Source organism: Eschscholzia californica, unplaced genomic scaffold (genome assembly GCF_041429995.1).
Source record: "Eschscholzia californica isolate CP2 unplaced genomic scaffold, dmEscCali1.0.p SCAF_1, whole genome shotgun sequence".
NCBI classification, from domain to species: Eukaryota; Viridiplantae; Streptophyta; class Magnoliopsida; order Ranunculales; family Papaveraceae; genus Eschscholzia; species Eschscholzia californica.
This window is the reverse complement of record NW_028238198.1, coordinates 70,390,006-70,416,353: the sequence shown is the minus strand read 5'-3', so window position 1 is coordinate 70,416,353 and position 26,348 is coordinate 70,390,006. Positions and strand designations below refer to the sequence as shown.

General features: G+C 34.9%; 5 protein-coding genes across 10 annotated transcripts; 3 read left to right on the top strand and 2 right to left on the bottom strand.

Moving 5' to 3' along the window:
* Positions 1 to 3,855: 3,855 nt before the first annotated feature.
* On the top strand, positions 3,856 to 9,691 carry LOC147568735 (nuclear transcription factor Y subunit A-4-like). Of its 6 annotated transcripts, XM_086655142.1 has the most exons (7): positions 3,860 to 4,045; positions 4,367 to 4,386; positions 4,986 to 5,256; positions 6,867 to 6,985; positions 7,080 to 7,148; positions 8,433 to 8,573; positions 8,874 to 9,691. In XM_086655142.1, exons 3-7 carry the CDS (start codon positions 4,998 to 5,000, stop codon positions 9,210 to 9,212), a joined length of 927 nt encoding a protein of 308 aa, XP_086511268.1. In that variant the 5' UTR covers positions 3,860 to 4,045; positions 4,367 to 4,386; positions 4,986 to 4,997; the 3' UTR covers positions 9,213 to 9,691. The 6 variants fall into 6 exon arrangements, with proteins under 6 accessions (XP_086511264.1, XP_086511268.1, XP_086511269.1 ...); XM_086655138.1 differs by lacking the exon at positions 4,367 to 4,386 and having other exon boundaries at positions 3,856 to 4,045; XM_086655143.1 differs by lacking the exon at positions 4,367 to 4,386 and having other exon boundaries at positions 3,911 to 4,045; positions 4,970 to 5,256.
* A 948-nt stretch (positions 9,692 to 10,639) lies between these two features.
* CP33 (chloroplast RNA-binding protein 33) lies at positions 10,640 to 13,667 on the top strand. Its single transcript, XM_086655137.1, has 4 exons — positions 10,640 to 11,247; positions 11,328 to 11,429; positions 12,836 to 13,144; positions 13,342 to 13,667. Exons 1-4 carry the CDS (start codon positions 10,822 to 10,824, stop codon positions 13,465 to 13,467), a joined length of 963 nt encoding a protein of 320 aa, XP_086511263.1. The 5' UTR covers positions 10,640 to 10,821; the 3' UTR covers positions 13,468 to 13,667.
* A 2,490-nt stretch (positions 13,668 to 16,157) lies between these two features.
* LOC147568733 (protein FAR1-RELATED SEQUENCE 6-like) lies at positions 16,158 to 19,162 on the top strand. The gene is made up of 3 exons (XM_086660869.1): positions 16,158 to 16,433; positions 16,733 to 17,778; positions 18,125 to 19,162. Exons 1-3 carry the CDS (start codon positions 16,408 to 16,410, stop codon positions 19,156 to 19,158), a joined length of 2,106 nt encoding a protein of 701 aa, XP_086516995.1. The 5' UTR covers positions 16,158 to 16,407; the 3' UTR covers positions 19,159 to 19,162.
* Positions 19,163 to 20,259: 1,097 nt separating this feature from the next.
* On the bottom strand, positions 20,260 to 23,256 carry LOC147568732 (uncharacterized). The gene is made up of 7 exons (XM_086655136.1): positions 22,754 to 23,256; positions 22,094 to 22,528; positions 21,562 to 21,731; positions 21,317 to 21,485; positions 20,829 to 21,056; positions 20,617 to 20,732; positions 20,260 to 20,533 (listed from the first exon to the last, which is right to left on the bottom strand). Exons 2-7 carry the CDS (start codon positions 22,304 to 22,306, stop codon positions 20,362 to 20,364), a joined length of 1,068 nt encoding a protein of 355 aa, XP_086511262.1. The 5' UTR covers positions 22,307 to 22,528; positions 22,754 to 23,256; the 3' UTR covers positions 20,260 to 20,361.
* LOC147568731 (uncharacterized) lies at positions 22,715 to 25,309 on the bottom strand. Its single transcript, XM_086660855.1, has 5 exons — positions 25,066 to 25,309; positions 23,847 to 24,572; positions 23,614 to 23,755; positions 23,047 to 23,306; positions 22,715 to 22,801 (listed from the first exon to the last, which is right to left on the bottom strand). The coding sequence occupies exons 2-5, from the start codon at positions 24,564 to 24,566 to the stop codon at positions 22,715 to 22,717; spliced, it is 1,209 nt and encodes a 402-aa protein (XP_086516981.1). The 5' UTR covers positions 24,567 to 24,572; positions 25,066 to 25,309.
* Between the last annotated feature and the right edge of the window lie 1,039 nt (positions 25,310 to 26,348).

Below are 26,348 nucleotides of genomic sequence, written 5' to 3'. Positions count from 1 at the left end.
CCATCAATTTAGAAAGTGGGAAGGGATTTAGGCAAGGAAGGGAATCATATCTCACTCTGCTTTTCCAATTTTTTTAAATTTTCTTGGTAGTACTCGGTACTATTAAGGTAGGTAGGTACATTTTGAGAAAAAGAATGTGAGTTTGTGCTTCTTTTCTCCTACTGGCATTTTTCTTAGTGTGATCTTGTAAAAGTGTGCGAAAATTCCTGGTTGAATTTCATAATATTTGTTGTTCGATTGCTTCTCTTCTCTATTTAGACCACAACATCTGTAGCGAGGGAAACTGAATTGCCGAACTTAACCAACATCAATTGGACTTGAAATGACGGACTTAACCAACATCAATTAGAGTATGTTAAGGCACATTTTAAGTTCTTGTCGAAGGCCTAAGCTACGTAACTTGTCAAAAGCCCAAGCAGAATTATATGTGGTTTAAATAAGAAAACCAACTTTTTTTTTTTTTTTGTTGTTGAAACCTACTTGAAAGGGAAGTATGTATAAATAAATGGAAACCGTACACCCATTTGCACCTTGATATAGACTAATCTTACACCCCTCATGTGTTTATTTATTAAATTATTTTGGTGGCTAGAGTCTGATTCGGCCAACCGGCCGTGGAAAAACGGTTTTTGCATCAAGTAACCTTTTTCTATCCCGATATTGAGTCTAGCTTGTACTCTGGGGAGGTTGATATAGTGTTTCTGCCTATAGAATTAAACATTCTGGGTACAATGAACTCGAAAAGGTGAAGACAAATGCTATCATACACAACTGAAAAGGTTGAGTTATAATATATGTAATCTTATTACATACCTGTGACAAGATGACCTTACTTTGATGTGGACTACCATGGGGGGTTGAACCGTTGGCCCTTGCAAAGAATGTCGTAGTTATGCATTTTTAAGTTGTGATGTTTGGAAATATATAAAAAAAAGCTAATGATGTATAAACATTAATGTAAACGTGTGAAGTTTCGGAAATTAAGCTTATTAACTAGTGGTTCCACCAAGATGGCAAGATCTATTGGACCCCTAACTATCCGTACAATGATGCAACTCTAAATTAATGCAAATGTTTTGATACACTACTTTTTTTTTTTTGTTGAAATATTTTGATACACTACTTGATAAAAGACAATCCAATTGTTCATGAATCTTGTTGAAAACTTTATAAAGACTTGCATCTTCCATTATAAAAAACAATAGAGAGAAACAATGGCCACACTATATGATGAGTTCATTTTTTTCTGACAAAACTTCAAAGAGTCATTATATTCTTTAAATGACATCGATATTTTATCAATATATTATTTATATTATAGTGATTGTCAAAATCATCTTAGACCTTAAAGACTAAGTAAAGATTCTTGAGACTATCTTATAATGCCCTAGTTCATTGAAGGATGAACATCAGATTTTCGACTTATGGAGTAGGTGTCCCGCCACTCCACAACGGAATGGGAAAATAGAGACATACTTGTAGTTGTTACTTTTATGTCATAAATAAAAAGGGTCAACCTAGCCTTATTGAAATTAGGGGTGTGCAAAAATATACCGGACCAAACAGGTTCAGTCGGTTTTCAAACCAACAACACTACTACAATATAATGTTTTTTTTTAATTGTTCAGCGTGTGCCTCGAACCCTTGACCACTAGCAGGGGCAGATCTATGAGGGTACGGCCGCACCCCCTCGATCCTCCCGAAAAAAAGTAGTAGTAGTGATAAATTTTTTTTTTTTTTTTTTTATACATGTAGGTATAGACAGATATGTATATAAGGATGTGTGTAGTTGCCATGAAGAAGGCTTTAGCGTGATGGTAAAACACGGGATTCAAATCTACCTAACCATAAGGTTATGAGTTCTAACACCACCTTCAGCATTTTAGTTTTTTTTTTTTAAGTGCTTGTGCCTTTAAATTGTGTATTCATGTGAGCGTGCATACTTGTAACGAAACTAGAGAGTGGCCTGATGGTAGAAATCGACGGGCTTCTGGACTGGAACCAAAATGGCACGGGTCGAACCAGCTTCCCCCAATATTAGTTTTATTTTTGAAAATAATCAATTCAACTACTAACCTGTATAAAATCAAGTTCAACACCGAAAGTTCCGGACTCGACTCCAACGTTATTTTCTATTCTAACACCGGGACCGATTCCAACACCAGAACCGACTCCGATATTGGTAACTCCTCTTGAATTTAATTTATCATCTTTACCAATTGATCCGAGGCTTAGACTACAAAGTCTTATGCGATCTGGAGCTACTTGTTGGGGTTCACACTATAACAGTTTGGCATCTTTGTTAGAACTTTTCATGTTCAGTTGTGTGATAGATGTCCTTGAAGTTGTTGCTACACATTTTGTTAAAGCGGATCAAAAGAGTGAAGCAATAGATTTGTTATTCAAGATGCAAACTTTTGAAGTAGTATTTTGTTTACATTTGATGAAGCTTTTGTTGGGAATAACAAATGAGTTGTCACAAGTACTACAAAGAAAAGACCACGATATTGTGACTGCCATGGATTTTGTTGAGTCATCAAAATCTAGAATCCAATGTGTACGAGACCTTGAGTGGTCATCATTGATCTGGAATATTTGTACTTTTTGTGAAAAACATAATATTGGAGTTGTTGATCTTAATGGCTCGTTTCACTGAGAAGAATACCGAGTTTCTCCGCTGTATGGCATGTTTGAGTCCATCTAGAGATTTTCTTTTCGACAAAAGTAAGTTGATGCGTCTTGCTGAATTTTATCCGTCGGATTTCAGTAGTCTTGACATTATGCTACTAAGTTCTCAGCTTGATAATTACATTTACGATATGAGGCAAAATGACGATTTCTCAAATTTAGATGGAATTGGAGCTCTTGCTAGAACATTGGTGGAAACTAAGAGGGATAAATCATATCATTTAGTTTATTTGCTTATCACTTTAGCACTAACTTTGCCGGTTGCAACTGCCTCTTTTGAAAGAGTTTTTTCAGCTATGAAGCAAGTTAAAACACGCTTAAGAATGAGGATGAGTGATGCGTGGCTAAATAATAGTTTAGTAGTCTCTATTGAAAAATAAGTTTTTAGTGAAATTGACAATGAGTCGATTATGCGAACATTTCAAAATATGAACTCTCGTAGAGGGTCAATTGCGTTTGTAACCGTTGATGTATCAATATAATTAATGAATATAAGTATTTAATTAATTATTGTGTTTGCAAAAAAAAAATTATTTAGATATGTAAATCCGCACCCCTAAGTGAAAATCTTGGATCCGTCCCTGACCACTAGGTGGAGGATTATACCTCTTACCACTTCAACCAAGGGTTGTTGGCTACTACAATACAATGTCACTAGTTAGTATTAGATTAAAACGATCCATGTATCATTAATGTTACTAGCTAGTATATAATGTTTCGGTCAGTGGCTTGCACATGTCTTAACTTGTTTAAATTGTTTTTCGACGTATTATTATTTGCTTCAATTGTTTGTCTCTTTCTTTCAGCTCGACTCAATTTAACTTTCTCTATTTTAAGAGTTCGTTGAACTTCTTGTTTGATTGTTTCTTCAGATATTTAAGAAGTGTTGTCTTGATTTTATACGTCAATGTATGAAAAAAAAAAAGTAACTCGATTCGTCGATTTTCACGGAAAACAAACTTCCTATTGATGGTTTAGTATCCAGTTGTATCCAAACCGCTCATTGACGGTTTGGTTGGTAACCAAACCAAACCAAACATTGAGCGGATTGGTAACTGTTTGAGAAATCACTAATACTGATGCCACCAAAATACTAGACACCTAACCAACAAACACCCCTAATTGAAATGACTAGCCTTAAATATCCCAAATAGAACATAAATATATAGAAAGACCTCTTTTGACCATTGGTCTCTTCTATGTTCACTCCCTCCAAAATAGTTTCCTCCCTTCTTATCTTTCTCTCACTAAAACTCCCGCTTCTATATTTGCCGCAACTTTCCTGCGGATTGTGGTTGCATTGTTTCCCAAGCTTAGAAACCCAAGCTGCTCCTTCCTTCTAGGCGCTTACTGAAATGTAATCTCTCTCTCTCTCTCTCTCTACTCTCTACTCTCTCTACTCTGTTTATTTCAGTTCTTGAATTTGTTATTTAGTACCTGTTTTTTTTGTTTTGAATACCTGGGGAGTATGATTTTATCTAATGGAATTAAGGGTTACTCTTAGTTCCCAACAGTAATCTAGTAAAGTAGGTTTAAAAATGATTTTGTTAATCAAAGTGGGTTATCCTGATTTTGTAGTATTTGAATGGATTTGAAGTGGGATGTGATCTGTGGTTTTGTTTACTTTCTTCTGTCCTGTTTTTCTTTTTCATGTGTGACTTCATCTTGTGAAATACAGCTAAGCTTCCACCCAATCAGGTAGAACTGATCTTCCATTTGATTCTTGTTTAAACTTTAAAGATATCTTAGATGTTCTTCAATTTTTTTCATTTTAAAAGGGAATGAGAAAAAGTTACTTTCTTCCTTAAACCCTATTTTATTATCTTACTTTATGTTTTGGATGTCTTTAAACGTCGTATTATTGATCACTAATCTTACTTGGATTACATCATCCATTCTCAATCCAATTAAGATAATATAATTTAGGGTTTAAATTGCTCCACTGATCTTCTCTTCTCTCTTATAATTGGGGGTTTTGTTCAATTTTTCTTTAAGTGAAGCTCCGAAATCGCAGGTAACGAACTAGGTTTAAGTCTCAAATTGTTTTTTATTAACAATAATGATCTGGGTTTGCCTCATAGGGAATTTTGTAGTTTGTGTTGGATCTTGCCTGCCCTAATTCAGGAAATTTGTCTATAAGTTGGAAATTATCCGTATTTGTTCTAGTTTATTGCTTGTGGGGGTGTAAAATCAACTTTATTGCAGTGTAGTTTTGATTGGGTAGTTAAAATTGCAGGTAAGAAGGTTTAATCCCTAATTTTGAACCGACCTTTATTCATAGTTTCGATTTTCTTCAGTGGGTACTCAAGATGGAAAGTGTTTGCTTTAAAGATCACGGAGTAAACGTTCATAATTCCGTTGAGCAGTCTTCACCTCTTCTGCCATGGTGGGGTGTACTTGGTCCAAACCAAGTTTACAGTGAAGCAAGTGGCAAAATGAAGTCTTTAACTTCAGAACATAATAACGGTGGAAAACGTTTCCCAACCACTCCTCGACAAACCCAGGGTGAAATATACCAAGCTCCAGAGAAAGAGTATTTTGGTACTACTCAGTTAACTTCCTGTCCCGGTAATTTTCAGACCTTACTTTATTTTTTTCATGATATTTTGAAGTTTCCATTTTCGGTGCATAGGATTTCAGTTTTCATAACTTCGATTATTTGGTTTAAGTATTTGTTGTAGTACAGTCTTGAAGTGTATAACGTCGAATATAATGCACAAACTCTTCGCTTTTAAGTATGATTTTTCCGAATTAATCTCTGAAGAGATCTGATTGTCTTTCCTTCTCATAATAATGATCTGGGACCTAAATTTAAGGAAGTTCATTACCATTTTTGCTCCAAAATATCTGTTCTGCAATAACGGCCTGCGTAGTGCGTACACAATTTCCCATTTTCTTTAGTTAAGATTCGCCCATGTAGAGATCACTAGGAAGACAATTTCCTTAAGTTAATACGTTAAATCTAAGTTAAACATATATATTAACGTGATCGAACACCAAGGGTAACTCTGGTCATTCTGAAAGCTGCTAGGTTAAAAAACACTTGCATCCAAAATATGTACAAAACGCTCTTAAAGGCGCGAGGAACCTCTGGTAGCATAGTTTCTCTGAGACTTGTGCATGTGTTGTTTATGTTGTATTTATTTCCTAATTTCCTAGACGGAGTAATTTTCTGTAGAGCACTGAAAGAGATAAAGTAGGTAGATGAAGAAAATTATTTGGAAAAGTAGAAGCTGCATTAGTTTATGAGGGTGGAGGGTGAGATTTTGTATCACTGACTCAAGTATGGTCTCTGCGAAATTTTTCAAGGAAAACTTGCGAGGAATATATTCAAGATAAAGGATTTCTGACGCACATATTCATATAATGTAATTAGTATGAATGGATGCCTCACATATTTTTGTCCTACGGTCCAAACGTGCCACAAGGAACAAGTACAACTACGTAGTACATCTCTTATAGGGAAACATAATTTGATTAGCGGGACGTCTAAAATAAAATAATAAAGCCTTCTCAGACATGGAAACTATATCAAATTTAATCAAGTCATGAAGTCAGATGCAAAAGTGATATTATAGGAGTGAATATATAATTACTAACTTCAGATAAAAAGATATAGCAGAGACAAATAGACAATATATGTATTTCCCTAAGATGACTCTTTTACCGTGTGATTCAGAAGACAATAAGAGTGTCTCCAAATAAGGGTCTTCTGATACTAGTTGGCTCTTCTGCAGTTAGATCTTTTTCAATTGGTGGTTTTGAAGTTTTCCACATCAGTGGGATGATTACTAGCAGATAGTTTTGGTTTATCCTCAGTTCCTCACTGCTAAGGATGGTTTGCTTTCTAATTGCAGTGCTAAAGGTTATCTTTTTTTTTTACATGAATGCGAGATTTAAAATAGAATGTTAAATTATACACATAGAAGTAATGCGAGTTCGACTGAAATATCTCAGTATCAGGATTGAGTATCAGGGATCCAAGTACTCTAGCATACGACTAAAGCAGATATTGTTATGTAGTTTAATGCACTACTTCGCTAGCATTTGTGCTAGATTTTGTGTTTTTTGAACCACTGAAATTGAAGGCAAATAATGGCGTAGTGCTGATGTTACTCATTAGTCATTACCTTATATCAAGCCGCTTTTGGTTTAGCAATATCTTTTATCCCATACAGGTATGACAGAGGATTCTGGGAAGGGGCATAGTTCTCAGGAACTTCCACCAACCATCTCTCAGCAACCATCTTACCCTGAATTTCGTTCTCATTTCGAACTAGGACTTGGTCAACCTATGGTTAGATTTCTTTTTGAAACATTTGTCTGTTTAATCACTCCTGATTATTTGAAATAATCGTGACTGATGTAGTTTGTGATATTTAACTGTGCAGTTCTATGCAAACTACCCCTATGTGGATCATAACTATGGCGTATTTGCAAGTTATGGACCTCCTGCAGCGGTTGGTTTTCCTACGATATTCACCTCATTTAATACGATTGTTTTTTTTAAGTTCAAGATTCATTAGATATTAATTTCTTGTACTATAGTGGCATGCTAGAGACAAGGGAGTTTAGATGGATTACTTACGAGTGTAAATTAGAAACACTTTGAAGAATAATCTAAGAAATGAATTAATCTGGAAACATACTAATCATACAGGTTAGGAAAATATGAAAAAAGACGTAAAAACTGAGATGGTATGTGTACTTGGTAATGGAATGGACGGAAAGTATACCTTTAGTCGAAACCAAATATTTGGTGTGATGCCTCAATGATAGAGGTGAAAGGCTTATTATCTGCGAATTTGTTTCTACTTGAGCTCTTTCATGCTTTTCCTGTGAAACAGGAAAATATACTAAAGGACATCACTGTGGTTAACCATGACATTTTGCTGCTTATCTGTTGAGACTTGAGAATGATTTGATTATTCTTCTAACCCCCAAAAGACTAGCTACGGTAGTCAATGGTACCATATATATGTACTATGTAAACTGGTAGTAGAGAGGGTGAAATTGTGGAGATTTACATGAAGATGATTTTAGGTAGACGTGGACATTAAGATAGAATGTAGGGGCATATAAGTGATTCTTTTTGAAAATTACATTTAGGAGAGTGGGGTAAGTTTATAGAGTAAATAATCCTCGCAGATATGGAAGATAAAACATATGAAATGTGAACGGGAAGAACAATCATTGAGAGGTAAAATATCAAAGCACCCTCAGAAATATGACCCTTGCACATTTCAAAGATCTTTAGACTTCATTGAAAATAATTTATTGGTGGCAAATACAGTAAGTAAAAGAGCCTCAGATAAGGCTTTCAATTAACTAATACACATAAATATGGATATGTATTTTTTATAGTTGGACGAAAAACGCACCGAGAATCACTTCTTTTCTTTATTTTAGTGGGTTCATTTTACTAAAAATGGATAGATAGTTTTGGCAAACTTGAAGCTTAAGGATGTGTGAAGCTATAGCTAGATTCTACGTAGTATTTCCACTTCCCGATGGCTCTCAAGCGATTCAAGACAGGTCTTCCGGAACGCTGTTTTCTCATGTTATTTTGCTTAGTCGCCTTGACTGGTTAAAGAATTATGAGCATCAGGTCTAATGTAAATTAGAATCTGACATACTATTCTGGTAGATCTTTAGCTATAGCCTTGAATGTGGTCAGTTTACATATAGATGTCTCTTATCTGCATAATTTCTCATCCGATTATTTTCGTTTCACAATGGAGTAGGGACGAATGTTGCTGCCTGTGGATGCATTGACAGAAAATGGTCCTATATATGTTAATGCTAAGCAGTATAATGCAATCATGAGACGTCGTCAATGTCGTGCAAAGGCAGAGCTCGAGAATAAAGCCATCAAAGCTCGGAAGGTTTGTTAGATTCATATCTGTAAAAGCTCCCCTGCTTCATTTCGATATTCCATAAAGTAATCCAGTTAGCCTAGGATTAAGGTATCTTTCACAAAAGATTCTAGTGCCATTTCAGCCCAAGGTATAAGAACTGTAGGGAGAGAAGATCCGTAAACTTTTTGTGGTTTTCTTCTACACTATTAAGAAAAACGATAAATTAATTTAGACTTCTTACTTCACGAAATGCGGCCAAATAACATGATATAGACATGTTCTTCTGCAGAAGTTCCGTTATCTAATCGTGATATACTCTTTCCACAGCCATACCTGCATAAGTCACGCCATCTCCATGCAAAACGCCGAGCAAGAGGAGGTGGGGGCCGCTTCTTGGCAAAGAACGTGAAGGGGAAGATTGACGAAAACAAAAAACACAATATGCAGCTTTCACATCCAGTTGGGTCTTCAAGTTCTGAAGTTCTTCAATCTGAGAGTGGGCAGATGAACTCATCAGAGGTAACTAGCATATACACTAGGGGCTATCTTGATCCCTTTCAGAATGAAGATCATCTCCATCACTCGGCTTCTCGTGGGCAGAATGTTGGTAATCCCAACACTTGGGTTACAGCAACTGATGGTTGTTGTAACTTCCTCAAAGTATAAGTTTGCAAGGGTAAAATGGGGTTGTTTGAAACTCAGCATCAGATTTTCCGATCTCATCTAAATTTTGATTGGACAATTTTGAAGTTTCGCTGCTTCCACTATGAACAACCCCATCCTTGCTGCAACTGAATGGATTCTCGCATTCAGTTGCTTGCTTTGAGTAGGCAACTCATCCTTGGCTTTGTTCACATCAAAGTGTTTCTACTAGCTGAGATATTCCTGGAAAGTCAAAAGTTTCAGGTATTTAATGGCTTCGAAATCCTTAATGTGTTGTTTACAAACAAAACAGTTAACGGGCTTGTTCTCGGTTAAGTATTTGCGAGTAATAAGACCTTTAAAGGCTTGATTCTCTCTCTTATTTGTATGGTTATGATTCATGGAATTGTTTGTGAAGAAACTTAATTTGTGTCTTGGAAGTTTGATTATGATGTTTGGATTTCAACTCTGATGTATAAAGTACTGTTTGGATTCTGGAGTTATCATTGGTATGATTGCTTTTATTTGCCATTTATAATATGCAGATTGAAGCTTCCTTAGGTGAATATTAGAAGGCAACTTTTGAGTATTTGTTTGCCTGTTTATTATTGTATTTAACATAGATAAAGTGTTAACTGGTTAAGGAGAACCTGTGCTTTCGCCTTGTACCGATTGGAAGGAGAGAAATGCTAGGCCCGAAAATGGGTGTCGGCCTCAGCCCGAGACATAAAAATGATGTCTCTGATGTGGCCGACTTCCATTCTAGACTTTTTTCTCCACATGGTTGGACCGATGAGGCGATGAAAGCCGACTACATCAGCTTTCAGGCAGGGTCGGCCTCCATTTTCTTCCACATAACATTTATGTTGGAACATATAGACTTCATAAATATGACAGGTGAGTTGAATTTGCAATCTCTATATACTAAAAAAACCCATGGATATTGTGGGTCGTTTGTACGTCTATAGCTGGACCATAATCGGTATGTTAGTGGTGTTAATCGAGGCGACGAAATTGGCCTATGGGCCTGATGTAGAATTTTGTAAAGCTGATTAACATCAACAAAATACTTTTTCATCTTTCAACAAAAAAAAAAGGGTTATTTCTCAAATGACTCCCAATTTTGTGACCAGCTTCTGCCTGGCCCCCTACTTTAGCAATAATTCCCGTATGACATCTTTTTTTCGTTATCTTCAACTTTCCGTTACTCTCTCTCTTCCATCTCATTTTCTCTCTCTGCCACATCATTTCAACACGCCACATCATCGTGTTCACCGGCAGGGGTCGCCGAACTGAAAGTTAAAGATAACAGAAAAAGGGAGCCATACGGGAATTATTGCTAAAGTAGGGGGCCAGACAGGAAGCTGGTCATAAAGTTGGGGGCCATTTGGGAAATAACCCAAAAAAAGGTCCGGATTCACCAACACCGATTTATATTGAAACGGTATCGGGATTCAGCTGTATCTCGACTCGGATTCTCTGAGCCATGAATTCGAGTTCATCTTCCTCCAAAATAGTAACTTTATCCACTTCAATGTCTCTCTCTCTTTTCTCTCTCTAAATTATACATTATCTCCTCACAAGAAAACCCCATTTTATTACAGTCTCATCTCCTTAATTAACCATCAAATTAATGGCATCACCTTCTATCTCCATGGCTACTGCTGCTGCTACTACTACTAGTTCTGTTCGTCTCAGTCACCGAATGTTCAATCTCTCTTTTGATTATTGCCCTCTTACTTTAAAACCCAAATGTTTCAAATCAAAACCCAGATTTCTCAAACTCGAAATCCCAAATACCCATCTCTCAAATTTCAAAAATTCATTTCATTGTCATGATTCCACTTCTTCTTCTTCTTCTTCTTTTGCCATTAAAGACTACAACAGTGAATTGGATGAAGAATTTGAAAACGATGAAGAATTCGAAGAAGATGAAGAAGAATTGGTAGAACAACAATCAGAAGGGTGCAGATTGTATGTTGGGAATTTGCCTTACTCTATGACTTCTACCCAATTAACAGAAATCTTCAATGAAGCTGGCAGAGTTTCTTCTGTAGAGGTGGGTGGCTTCTTTTTATGAAGTTCAAAACCCTAAATAGTTTCTTAATTTCTAAACAGTTTTATCTAATTCAATTTTAGATAGTTTATGATCGAGTTACAGATAGAAGTAGAGGATTTGCTTTTGTGACAATGGGTAGTGGTGAAGAAGCTAGAGAAGCTATTAGATTGTTTGAAGGATCTGTAAGTACTTTTCTTCTTCAATTTGAAAATTATATACTTTTTTAGAATTTTTATAGAAATGTCAAGCTTATGATTAGAATTTGATACTTACGGTTTCAAGTATCAATTAGGTCAAAAGTATTATCAACACAGACTTGTATGAGTAGATAGATATATACGAGATTAAGGATATAATATCTGACGTGTTGTAAAACAATCCGACATCAGCGGAGACAAAGTGTGTGCCCTTTTTTTGCAAAAAAAAGAAGTGTGTGCTCTTTTTAAGGGTTTAAGCACCCCTTCCTAGACACCTTTTAAAACCATGAGGCCCTAAAGCACCATAGCGGACGATATCACTAGCAACTCTAAAGGTTGGTCGGCACAATCTTATAACACGTTATAGCACGATAGTCTCTGTTAAGATGTGGTCTTGGAAGGGCATGTTGTAAAGCAATCCGACATCGGTGGGAGATGAAGTGTGGTGCTCCTTATAAGTGTTTAAGCACCCCTTCCTAGTGATGCATTTTAAGGCCATGAAGTCCTCAAGCGCCAAATTCAGTCTAAATATGTCACAACAAAATGTGTATGGTACTAATTATAATAATAGTAATAGTAACTTATAGCACGATATTATGCCTAAGACCCAATTTCGTTGATGTCTTGTTTAAAAAAACATGACAGCATTTTTCAGACTTTAACTCCTTATGCAAACCGACTGACTCAGCATACCATGTGCGAACTTGGGCAGAGCTTATTCGTGCACACCTGTGCAAACCTTACATAGGAGGCGGAAGCCTACAAAAAAATCTTTTTCAAACTGCGATTTAATATTCGTTGAAAAGAATGATTAGTCTTACTGAAAGTATAAAGTAAAACAGTCAAGAATGACAAATGATATTGGCCTCTTGAAACTAAGATAAGGCCATTACACAATAGCCATACTGGCCTCCCAGCTATACAAGAAAGCAAAAAAGAAAAAGAAAAGATTAGATGTCCAGGAGTTGCCTCTCGACCAACTACAGAGATTAGTTTTTGCGAGGAAAATTATTGATTTTCTGTTCACGTTTTTTCTCCTCCAAAATGGTTGAGTTCCTCGACTTCCAAATTGCCCAAAATATTGCTGTAGGAAGTAGATTCCAAAGCTTTCCTCTTGTTGTGGAAACTTCCACCCTTTTCCACTGAAGCATCAGGTCTGAAATTGTCTCTGGAGTGCACCGGAGCCTAAAAAGTATAGATGGATTTTTTAACAAAAGAAACTTTACCCCAGGGAGTTTTGGCTAATTCCCATTAACCTATCTACCGGAATGACCACATTGTGCATAAGGTACTCGAGTTGGAGTTCCAATCGTCTCTTGTTTCCTACTGTCTGAAATCTTGATGTTGGTCTTGTTTTTGTTGTTGTTGGTGGTGTGGCTTGGGTGTTATAGCAAGTTGGAGGTCGTACTGTTAAAGTTAACTTTCCAGAAGTTCCACGAGGAGGAGAGAGAGAGGTAATGGGACCAAAAATTAGAGGCAGCTACCGAGGTTTTGTAGATAGCCCGTACAAGATTTATGCTGGTAATCTAGGATGGAACCTCACTTCCGAAGGCCTGAAAGACACCTTCGCAGACAGGCCTGGTTTATTAGGTGCCAAAGTCATCTACGATAGAAACTCTGGCAAGGCAAGAGGGTTTGGGTTTGTCACATTTTCTTCTGCAGAAGATGCACAGGCTGCAATTGATGCCCTGAATGGAGTGGTAAGAGCTTCAGACTAACCTATCTATCTACGTTTCCTTGTTTAAAACAGTCACGTTAGTTGACCACATGTCATGGCATCTAGCGGACGGTAAACTATCATGTCATGTGGTCAGATGATGTGGGCCACAATTTACTTGAAATCTTTCTAAATCGTTTTTTTTTTTGTATGGTTATTTCTACATGTGCATTTAACTAGGAGGTGGAAGGGCGGCCGTTGAGATTAAACCTAGCAGCAGAAAAGGCCAACAACTTCACTTCTAGACCAGCAAGGCAGACAGAAGATTTCCATGAAAATGCAGTGGAAGCTAGTACCAGCCTGTAGACGGAAGAATGAAACCCTTCGCTTCGTTTTAATTGAGGCATTCTTCAAGAGAATGAATTAAGGTTTACGACATTGCAACCAAACATTTGTAACCTCGTGTGGTAATTTTTTCTTCGTGACTGCAGGAAGGGGACATCAATTTGTGTATAAGATTATTGCAGGTTCCAAATAATTCTAAAGAATCTCATATTTGTGCTAAATGTGGTAATCTTTTCTTCTTCACCAGTGACCTAATTTTTTTTAATGAAGTTTATGAATGGGAGGGAGATATAAGGTAAGGTGGGAATTTTATGAAAATAAGAGAATCATCGAGTTTTTTTTTAAACGAATTAGGTGTTTCTTTTTTTCATTTTGCAAATTTGACTCGTCTGAATTTGAATTCAAATGATATAAAATATACCTATATCAGTTGTTCAAACAACACGAATCAGATAAAACTAAACACTTTAAAATCTGAGTCAACTTAATTCATACTTCGAGTCGGATTCTAGATTTCTTTTAATTGAAGAAAAGATGTTGAGATCTTTTTAAAATTGAGAGTTAGACCGAGAAATCATTCTCTAAATTGTGAGGCTCATTATAAATGCTCGGAAAATCTTTAGCAAATAAGGTTAGGGCTCGAACTCACTTAATGACTCAACCATAGCAACAACTAGATATTGGGGAGTTTATTAAGAACTAGGTATAACCCGTGCATGTGGGGCACAAAAATTTCTATATGCATGTTACGCGGTTATCGTCAAATACTTTGATTATTTGCATTTTCTAAAAGAATAATAATGGAGATTATATTGGGTTGTTTGAAGAGAGAAAAATAAAGGGAGAGAAATGTAATCGTGTTTTTTTAAGAGAGAGAAATAGTGTAAGAAGTTATAGGAAGTGTTTTTGACTTTAAAAACTATCTTTTAAATAAGAAATAGTGTGAGAAATAATATCTATCTTTTAAAGACTCTTTAAAAATAACGGTTAAGATTTATAAATAAGAAATGAACGTCTGAGATAAACATGGGTATAGATGCAAGTTATGATATGACAAAAAAACCTATGTCATTTGTTATATAGCCGAGGGTATAATCCGTGCCCACTAGACACATACCGTTCTATCAAATGCGTCAAGTGGGGTTGGCTTTAAGATAATTGCGGTTGATTTATATTCGCCCCACATTACAGCTATAGGCACCCCTTAAAGGCTAAAGTTTAAGGGATCCATATGTAAATGGAGTGCCTATAACATAAATATCTATATTCCCAAAGAAAACTGAGACTTTTAAAAGATGTTGCTTCTTATAATCTCAACTCATGGACGAATTCTAATCAAACCCTCAAACTCGGAAAGAGTAAACCATCAAAGATAAACATGGGAGAGTAAATCTTAGCCACTGGTCCCTTATTATTATATATTATATAGATAATACAAATTAGGTCAAAATGACTAGGACAAAATTAGTACCCTTACATGCTGATAGGACATATTGTTGCTCTTACTTGTTGCTCTTACTTGTTGCTCTTACATGCTGACTAGACACATCAATCTTTTAAACAAAAAATAACCGACCAAATCTCCATATTCAAGCATAAGAGTGTTAATGACCCTTCCTCTTACTCTCATTAAAATTCCATTTCCTCATTTCTTCCTTGCCTTTTCTTCTTCTTTTTCCTTTCATGAATTTACAAACTCATGTACGGATAAGAAAAAAATTTCTCAAATAATCAAATGCTCAATGGTGGCTTCTTCATCAGTCGTTTCTCATAATTCATCTTGAAGCAAATCTTCCTCATCTACTTCGGCAGAAATCCTTGCTTCTTCAGTCTGACATTCTCGGTCTAATTCTTTTTTGGCAAACAGGAAATTGGGCTGGAGACCCAATTTTTTGTTTTTTTTTGTCAAAAAGACAAGTTATCTTTTTTTCCTTCTAGGCACCATGAAAAGTTTGGAAATAGGCTTGAAGGACAATTCTAAAAATCCCTTAATTTTGTATACCTGAATTGACCTTTGTATAAAGGAAAATTTTAGAAACACCCTCAGATTTTCCAAAAACCCTCACATTTTATATAATCTTACTTCTTAGTTACTTATTTTGTTAGGGTTTGATTTTGCGAAGCTTTGCAAACTAGTTTGCAAACTGATTTGCAAACTGGTATGCACTACTTTGCAAATTGGTTTGCAATCTGGTTTGCCTTGCAGAGCTTTGCAAACTGATTTGCAAACTGATTTGCAAACTGGTTTGCAATCTGGTTTGCAAACTGGTTTGCACTAGTTTGCAATCTGGTTTGCCTTGCAAACTAGTTTGCAATAAGGTCAGTTTTGTCTTTTCCCTATATTAGATAATTTACAAAAATGCCACAGGGAGCTGAAGCCCATAAAAAATTGTCCAATCCTTTTTAACCAAAGGCCAAAGTTTTTAGGGAGTTTTGGCCAAATTTCCCTTTGGCAAACAACTTGGTGTATAGTATTTCTTATTTTCATGACAATCACAATGTTTTTACGGCAATGTGCCTTCCACACCACCAAAGGCATAGAAGTACGTCAATTTATAGAATAAAACCCTAGCTAAAAGCTTAACGATGATTATACGGTTGTCATATGTAAAATTTTAATCTCTTAGTTTTGTAACTTTTGTTTAAGTAGATAACTGATGGAAAGAATTTTGGCGATTTTTGGGCGATTTTGTCATATGTAAAGCTTAACCGAGAGGGTTGTATTTGGGCGATTTTTGGCTATAGCTTTGCTAGGGTTTCGATCAATTTTCTCTATCAAAACAACAATTTCTTTTAGGCTTAGCTTTGAATCTCTGGATTTAGTTTTTTAAGTTGAATATTAGGGTTTTCAATTAGTTTTTGGAAAGAATTCTAGAGAGAGAAAGTACATTTTGATCAACTATTGGAAGATTTTTCTAGGGTTTAACATTGTTTTCTTCATTATTGGAGTCATAGACAACAATGGAAGGAGAATCTTCTGTTTCAAGGTATAATTTCTTCTTAGTTTGTTTGTTTTCATTCATCAACAAATATAAGATATATTTTGCACAATAGATTATGATTTATGAATAATAATTTTGAGTTATTCATGATAATTTACTATTTGATTTTGATTTCTTTAAATTCTGTTCTATAAGATTAATTCTGTTTACAAGAGTTAGGAAGATTAATTATATAAGATTAATTCTGTTCTATAAGCATTGCAAATTGTTTGCATTGCTTTTGCAGTGATTTGCAAATAGTCGGTTGTTATTTATTATAACTCATAACTGTTTCTTTGTTACAGTTTGATGGTTCCGACCGTTCTTGGAGTATTTCAACATATGGGCAATTTTGTTTGTTCGAAGATTGGAATTGATAGTACTATACTCCATTTGAAAGAGTTCTTATGCAAACAATGGAATGATTTGACTCCATCACTTTTCGAATTGAGTTGCAAAATAAACAACCAAGATATGAAGGTAGAATCTGATTTACATTTACAATCAATATTTTATTATTGTTCGCCGAAACATATTCACCTTATTGAAATACAAGTTACTATTACAAATCATGCAAGTTGTTCTTCATCTACCGTTACTACCGCGTCATCATCAAATCATAACACAAGTCCAAGTGCTGTTCCTTTACTTTCTAGTACTTGGGCATTCATTTTTAAACATGTAGGTCAGAAATTTCCAGGTGGTGTACATGAAATACGTATGGAGTTAATAAAATACTCTCTTGAGTCGGGTTATGGATTTCGTTTTGTGAAAAACGATCCTTATAGGGTTACAGTGGAATGTGCTAGAAAAGAAACTGGATGTAATTGGAGAATTCATTCCACGAAATTCTCCAAAGAGAGTGATATCTTTATTATCAAAACGATGAATAATTGTCATACTTGTGGTGCTGGACTAAAAGACATTAAGAAACGTCGTTTCACAAGTGCTTTGATAAAAACATTGGTGATGCATAGTGTTCAAAGTGATCCATCTATCAAGCCTAGGCAAATTATTGATTATATATTGCATACATATGGGTTTGATGTTAGTTACTATTACTCTTATACTGGCAAGGCACTAGCTTTGAAGGATATTCACGGGGATGCATCATCGTCTTATCATCATTTAGTTTCTTATGTTGATGCTCTACGAAGAAGTAACCCAAATAGTTGTGTGAAAATTGAGATCGACTCTGATTCAAAAGAATTTCAGCGTTTATTTGTTGCATTTGGGGCTTGTATTCATGGATTTAGATTTTGCCGTCCGATTCTTTATTTAGATGCAACATTTTTCAAAGGAAAGTTTAGTGGATGTTTATTAGCTGCAACGGGCAAGAATGCCGAAGGAGGTAAAACATGTTCTTTTCTGCTTTGTTCTTGTATTTATTTTGTTCAAATCGTTGCAAGCCATTGCAAACTGATTTGCAGTGCTTTGCAAACTGATTTGCAGTGTTTTGCAAACTGATTTGCAGTGCTTTGCAAATCAATTTGCACATTGATTTGCATTTGTTTGCAAATTGATTTGCATTGTGGGTTGCATTGATTTGCATTGTGGTTTGCAAATTGATTTGCAAACTGATTTGCAAACTGATTTGCAAACTGATTTGCAAGACTTTGCAAACTGATTTGCAAATCTTCTACAAATGCATTGCAAACATGTTGATTATAGTGTTGTTCCTTTTATTGTTTTTGCAGGTTTTTATCCACTTGTATTTGCGCTCGTAGACACGGAAAATCAAGCTAACTGGTTATGGTTTTTAGAGATTCTTTATCAGATTATTCCCGAAAGAACTTACACATTTCTTACTGATAGACATCCTGGACTTATAAATGGTATATCTACTGTATTCCCTTCGAGTCACCATGGTTATTGTGTTTGGCATTTAAAACATAATATATCTACTAGAACAAGAGATAATAAATATGAATCATCTCACATCCTTGATCTTTTCACTCGATGTGCTTATGCACCAAACCATTTAGAGTTCAAACCTCTTTTTGAAGAGTTAAAAACTGTTGGTGGCCAATCTTTTGAAGCATTTCTTAGAACAGCACCTGTTGAGAAATGGGCAAATGCTTACTTTCCAGGCAACAGATATGGTGATACATGTTCTGGTATAGCTGAGAGTTTTAACTCATGGATTTTAGAAGGTCACAGCTATCCAATAACACCTTTGGTTGACTATATTCGCAAAAAGTTGATGGTTTTGTTTTCTACTAGACGTGATCTTGGGTATAGTTGGACCACTATTCTTGGACCGGAGATGGAAAAAAAGCTTGCTGAAGGATTGAATAAAGGTAGAGTTTTTAGAGCAATACGGGCATCATCCTCGACTTTTGAGGTTGTTGATGGTAGATCTTTTCGGGTGGACCTTGAGAATCGTTCATGTAGTTGTGGGTATTGGAGAGTACACGATTTTCCTTGCTATCATGCTCTATGTTGTATTTCAGGTGCAGGTTATAGTCCATACGACTTCATTAGTGATTTCTATCGTTCTTCTCATTATTGTGCGTCGTACGAGAAAGTTATTGAACCTGTGGTTGATTATGATCTTCCGAATCATCATCCCGACGAACTTATTTCTTTACCACCGACTGAGAAGAAGAAACCTGGAAGACCAAGGCAAAAGAGGATACCAAATAGTGGAGCAAAGTGGAAGAGGTCGATAAAGTGTAGCGTGTGTCATACATCTGGTCACAACAAGAAGACTTGTAAACATGATGTTTGAACCGGTTCTCATTACATTATTACTTTTAACAATAAGACATGTCAATTTAATTCATAAATTAGTTTTCATTAGCTTTCACTTGCCTTTTTGCATATGTTGTCTTTATTTTTATTGGATGAACAATGTTGGTGTAATTGCTTATAAATAGTATGTGAACCTTAAGTCTTGGTCTTGGAGCTGATACAGTTTGCAAATCAGTTTGCAAAGTCTTGCAAATCAGTTTGCAAATCAGTTTGCAAATCAGTTTGCAAATCAGTTTGCAAATCAGTTTGCAAACCAGTTTGCAAACCATATAGCGAACCACTGCAAACTGATTTGCAAACCATATTGCAAACTGATTTGCAAACCATATTGCAAACTGATTTGCAAACTGATTTGCAAACCATTGCAAATCATATTGCAAATCATATTGCAAATCATATTGCAAACCATATTGCGAACCACTGCATACAAGATTGCGAAGTCATAAAAAAATTCAGAATCCTTTTGCAACTTCGATGGAAATTACTTTTAGGAATAGTTGCATATCCTTCAATTTTGATGAGTTCACGTATTATTTTGATGAGTTCAATTTTGATGAGTTCACGAATAAAAAAATGAAGAATAAATCTTTCGAAAAGGATTTAATCTTTCGTTCATCCTGCATCTATTGAAAAATATTTAAAGAAACATATGAGTATGTTGTGACTATTTGAATAAAAAATCTTGTTTCCAAACCACTGCCAATCATAATGCAAACTAATGCAAATCAGTTTATGTACACAATGTATGCAACATTTTGATGAATTACAAACTAATTGGATTACGTGTCTTTTTACAGGAGTTCGGGGGTGTAGTCCTCGTTTTTTTTGTCGAGATTTAAAAAACGATTAATTGAATTACAAAATTAGAAGAATCAAGCTTGTAAACCACTGATTTGCAAAGACATGCAATCCACTGCAAATCAATTTGCAAACCACTGCAAATCAATTTGCAAATCACTGCAAATCAATTTTAAAAACCACTGCAAATCAATTTGCAAACCACTGCAAACCACAATGCAAATCAATTTGCAAATCAGTTTGCAAACCACTGAAACCTAAATTCATCAGACCAAATAAGTAACCAAATAAATGCTCAACATAATAAGATTAAAAAGCTATTAAAGATTCATCAAAATATTCACAAACACATTCATCAAAATATTCACAACAAACACTATATTCAAACGCCTTTTTTTGATTGAATCCAACAATATTTTTCATCTGAAACAATTTCAGCAACTATCTTTCCTCTAAGTTTTGTTATCTCATGAGGGTCAATCTCCATTTCTTCAAAATCCTGGCCTTTTGTAGCATTCGAAATGAATTGACATACATATAAACCACAATCAACTCTGTAAAGAAAAAACAAGTCATTTAGCTTATAAATTAAAAAAAATTACTTGTTGATTAATAAGCATGATTAATTTATACTTACGACGTTTCTAGTTGTTGTGGGCAGTCTACTTGTACTCTCTTAATTCTTGATGGAGGTTTTGGACGCAAATTATCCGTATCGTAAGCATAATGAAGAAGACCTTCCACAATATTTACCTAAAATATAAGAAAATACTTGATTTAAACATTGTAGTATAAGTTTAATTACACTATTCATTTTATTTATGCGAATTGTGGTATATATATGTTTACCGTATTTTTCGCACATGCGGAGAATTTGTCATTCGTTTTTTTTCTTGGCATCATGGAGTTGAAGTGAAACCATTTCCATGGTTTCATCATGCACAATATCAGAACTGACCAATGATAACCAGTTGGATCCTTATTTTCCTTTGAATGATTAAGCGGGAATATCAGCATTTGAGAAGAAACATCAAAGTTGCATATCTTTGTTGTCAAACTATCGGTCATCTTCGGCTTCTATTGAAAAATAATTAAAGAAACATGTGAGTATGTTGTCGTTATTTTTCAAAGACATCATTGCAACTGAGTTGCAAAGCTCTGCAAATCAGTTTGCAAATCAATTTGCAAATCAGTTTGTAAATCAATTTGCAAATCAGTTTGCAAATCAGTTTGCAAATCAATTTGCAAATCAGTTTGCAAATCAATTTGCAAATCAGCAACATATAAGAACAAATACAATCAACGTACTAAGAAAAACAAAAATTAAAGATACTTACGCTATCAAAGTGGCTGATGTAAGTGAATTTCTTTTCGGTCCCTTCCTTCTTCAATTTATATGCAAACCAATCGATGATTGACCCATTAACAAATCGATTTGATAGAAGATCTTCTAATTGATCAACTGTTATGTTGATCCTCTCTTCTTTTGAACACCATACAAGATCACTAAAAAATATTGACAAACACTTCTGTTATTTTAGTAAAGTAAATTTTGTCTAAAAACACAGTAAATGTGCATTACCTTCTACGGTAATCACACCAATCTTTCTGAATTGCATTTTTCTCTTTTGATGTCAACATTTTGAAGATTTTACACCTTGTTAGGTCAAGAACATTTCCATATTCAACTGGTGGATCCTCAAAATCATCGTCATCAATTAACACCGTTTTTCCCTTTTCAACTTGTTGTTCCTACATTTAATAGAATCAACAATGTCATAAAAAGATTTGTTAGACTTCAGATATTAATGAAAAAGATTAAAAAAAAATGAAACTATAAAGCAAGACTCTGCAAACCAGTTTGCAAAGCTCTGCAAAGCTGTGCAAACAGCTCTGCAAACCAGTTTGCAAAGCACTGCAAATCAGTTTGCAAACAGCTCTGCAAACCAGTTTGCACAGCTCTGCAGCGATTTTAAAGAGCTTTGCAAGTCAATTCAAAAAGTGATACCAAAATTCAAATTCATACAAGAACAACGAAGTAATCGAATGTACTCAACATAATAAACTATTAAAGATATTGTTTAGAACACATGTTTTTAATTGTTCTCATTCACCTTTGAAGTGTGTCCTGCCTTTTTTTGTTTCTTTTCCTTTTTAGTGTAAACAAACATAGGGTCTTCCAGTTGTTTTCTCTTAGGACGCTCCTTCACACCCTTTTCAATGGATCCTTTAACTATTTCCCTCAATTCAGCAACATTTTCATCTCTTTGTTGTTCCTCATTAAGGCCTTTCATTTCCACTTTCCCTTTTCCCTTCTCTTTCTTCATTTCGGCATCACTTTCTGTTTTTTCCTCATATTTGTTTTCCTCGTTTGCCTTTTCCTTTTCTAGTCCCTCATTTATCTCCTTCACAACATCAACTATATCTTTGCTCACATCATGTTCATCCAATTCCTTTCCAACTCTACTATCTTCATCTACACCATCTTTTTCATCTCCCTCGCCTCTCTCTTCATCTTCATGATTAGTTTGTTGGAACTCATCATTAACCTGCATTAAGTACATAATAAACATTTATTATTTTTTACCTAAAATGCAAGGCAATCAGTTTGCAAATCAATTTGCAAATCAGTTTGCAAATTGATTTGCAAATCAACTTGCAAACTCGTTTGCAAACCAATTTGCAAATCAGTTTGCAAATCAATTTGCAAATCAATTTGCAAATCAATTTGCAAATCAGTTTGCAAACCAAGACTTTGAGTACAAAGATCTTACATTATCACTCCCAACATCATCTTTACTGTTATCTTCTGCATCTTTACCCTGCCCATTTTCACCATCTTTTTCATAATTTTCTCTCCCATTTTTACTGCTCTCTCCTTCTTCATTATCATCATTGTCGTCTTCTTCTTCTTTCTCATTTCCAGAGCTTTCTTCAGCATCTTGTGCTTTTTTTTCATCATGTTCATCACCTTGTTCACCACTATTTTCTTCATCATCTTCATTTACTCCTGCCTCAACTTTGCCGTTTTTTCTAAATACTTCACTCTTCTTGTTAATTTACTTACTTCATTCTTGAGCATTTTGATTTCATTCGCTTGATCATCAATCCTTTTCTCAAGAATAGCAAGTGTTGTTTTTCCAGCTGAAGCATCATTTACTGGCATTGGAGGTCTTTCCTTTGGCATTGGGTGATTTCCAATGCTCTCCTTTCTTTGCAAATTGTTCGAAGAAGATAGTAATAGAGTTTCTTCATGACTAATTTCTAGGAATTCATCATATACCTGCATTAAGTGCATAATGAAGAACTTATTAACAATTTTAAAGCCTGCATTTCAAAATTAATATTTAAAACTATATTAAAAAACCTATATGCAAACTATAAAGCAAAGCTCTGCAAATCAGTTAGCAAATTGATTTGCAAATTGATTTGCAAACTGATTTGCAAACTGATTTGCAAACTGATTTGCTAACTGATTTGCAAACTGATTTGCAAACTGATTTGCAAACTGATTTGCAAACTGATTTGCAAACTGATTTGCAAATTGATTTGCAAACTGATTTGCGAAACTTAGCAGACCTCTTGCAAACCAATTCTCAAGGAAAATAGTAACATTTAACAATAGAGATCTTACATTTTTCACTCCCAACAGTGGCAAGATCAACTTCTTTCAATGTCGATTGTAATATTTGAAGATCCCATCTTGTTACTCGTGGAGTTAGAGCTTCATTTCCTTCAATCGGTTCAATAATTTTCACTTTTTCACATATAAAGCACTACAAAAAATAACAGATCGTTAAAAATCAATTTGGGAATGAGCAATAATGTCAATAACATGAAGTTAAAAATAACATATTATAAACTTACCAAAATAGCTACTGCACAACCAGCAAAATGTGAAGTTGTCTCACATTTTGATAACTTATCCGCTAATTCTCTGTGTATATCAGCAGCCCAATTGAAGTCATTGATTTTTTTTAAATCAATAACAGCACTAATTGCATGCTGTGGTATAATTCCCGGACCATTAGCATAAAAAAGTGTCGCTAGCATGTAGAGAAGCAGCAACTTAACAAAATCCTCATCAAGTCCTTCATCGTATTCTTCCTCTATCTTCGTTGATAGTTCTTTCAAACGAGTACTGACATCCGTCTTTTTTATCTTCCCTGATCCATTGAAATATTTTTGGATGAATTCACTATTTCGTAGGTTTCCTTTTGGAAATTTAATACTCCCAACGTTTGGCACCCCAAACAATAATGCCAAATCATTAGTTGTAAACGTTATACTTTTGCTTCCAATACGGAATTCACAACTACTAAGATTGAAGGTTTTGAGTACTTTGTTCACTGAATCGGTTGTGTTATCCTTCTTACTAGTTGTAATCCTCTTCTGCAATATTGCATCAAACAAGTTTCCGAATGGTGTCTCTTTCAACATCCGGATGATGTTCTCGTTAATATTTTTCTTGAAATCATCTAAACAACTGCACAACCCGTTCAAACTAGATCGAATTGATACCTTACGTTCGATACCAGTAGATGTATCGACCGATTTGCTTTGCTTGTTTTCTTTTGTTCGAGCCATACTGTGCTTCAAAACAAACAAACATTTATTATGTTTAAGTGAAAAATATTCATCAAGATTAGTTATATGATTCCAAAATCCAAATACAGCATAGTACTATTGCTAGAACATACTAAAATTCATTTATATACTCTGATGATCTTATCATACTAACAAATATCAAATCAAAGCTAATAGCCAGAAACAAAGTAATATACCAAACCTGATTCACAAACCCTAATTAATTGTAATTCACAAATCACCAAACCTGATTCACAAACCCTAAGTAATATACCAAACCCGATTCACAAACCTGTTTACCTCAAATCGAAATTGTAATTCCAAATCACCAAGAAAAGGGCTAATTTAGGTTTGATTCACAAACCCTAATTAATTTTCTTTAACACCTTGATCAATGGGGTTCTTTCTATTTGATTCAATCATTCGGGTTTCTTTACAAATAATAAATCTGAACAAAAAATCAGTAAAATAGGAAAAGAGAGAGAGAGAGAGAGAGAACCTGAGAGGGATAGTGGAGAGATTTGAGATGGAAACGATTGGGAAGCAATGAAAACCCTAGTAAATCAATAATAACGATTTGGGAAGCAATAATAACGTGTAATCGTGTAGGGAATGTTTTGTAAACCCTAGTAAATCAATGAAAACCTGATTTGGGTTGAAATACGGGAAAGAGAAGAATCGATTTGGGTTTGTAATTTCAAACCGAGAGGGTTGAAATACGGGATAGAGAGAGAAATACGGGATAGAGAGAGAAAGAGGGAAATATCAACCTGATTTGGGTTTGTAATTTCTCTAACAAATATGGTTAATTTAGTCTTTTCTTTATATGAAATAATTTACAAAAATGCCCCGGGGAGCTGAAGCCTACAAAAAGTTGATAGATCCTTTTTAACCAAAGCCTCAATTTTTTAGGGTGTTTTGGCCAAATTTCCCATTAAAAAATCTAGCCTGATTTTTAAAGAAACAAATCATTAGTTGGTCTCAAATAGATTTTATAATAAGTTTAGTCGGTGCACATCTTCATCAAACAAGAGGTCAAACAATCCCCATTTACTAAACATCAATGAGAAATTCTAATTAATTTAGTTATTATTCTCGTTATTTTTTACTGTTCAAATTCAAATTTCATTTCTTACGATTGGTTTCATTTTATTTGTGTGATGTATAAGTTAAATTTAAAATAAATTTTGTGATTCTAAATTCTTGACCAAAAACGCTAAGGGTATAATAGTGATTAAATTTTAATTTTATGTCTAAATCAATCTATTCATTTGGCATACTTCCGTACATGTCTCCCTAGTTCAAATTATATTATACTCTTAATTGTATCTATACTAGTAAGAAAGTCTGGAAGAGAGATCCAAATATGATTCTGGTGATGTCTTCTTCGTGGGGTGTAGGTGAAAATGATGCTGGTAAAATTCGCCTTGAGGTTAAAGATTTCTTGAGTGTGCTTGCTGGATTGCCATTGGATTGATATGTTGAGGTCTTGAATATGATTGATGAAGTTGAGGTTGTCGCTTTCAATATATAGATGGGAGATGTGAAGATCGATAGCCCATTGAATAGCACACCGGTTCGCTATGCATTCACATTCTTCTGCATTCTGTCCTCTGGTAGTGTCTGTTTTAGCTTCTATGAAATTTGCTTGATAATCATACATGATGCAACCAATTCCTGCTAATTCTGGTAGACTAATAAAAGAGGCATCTATATTTATTTTAAGATATGGTTCTGCTGGAGGGCGCCAGGAATGATGAGATTTGTTGTCGGCCTTGTTGC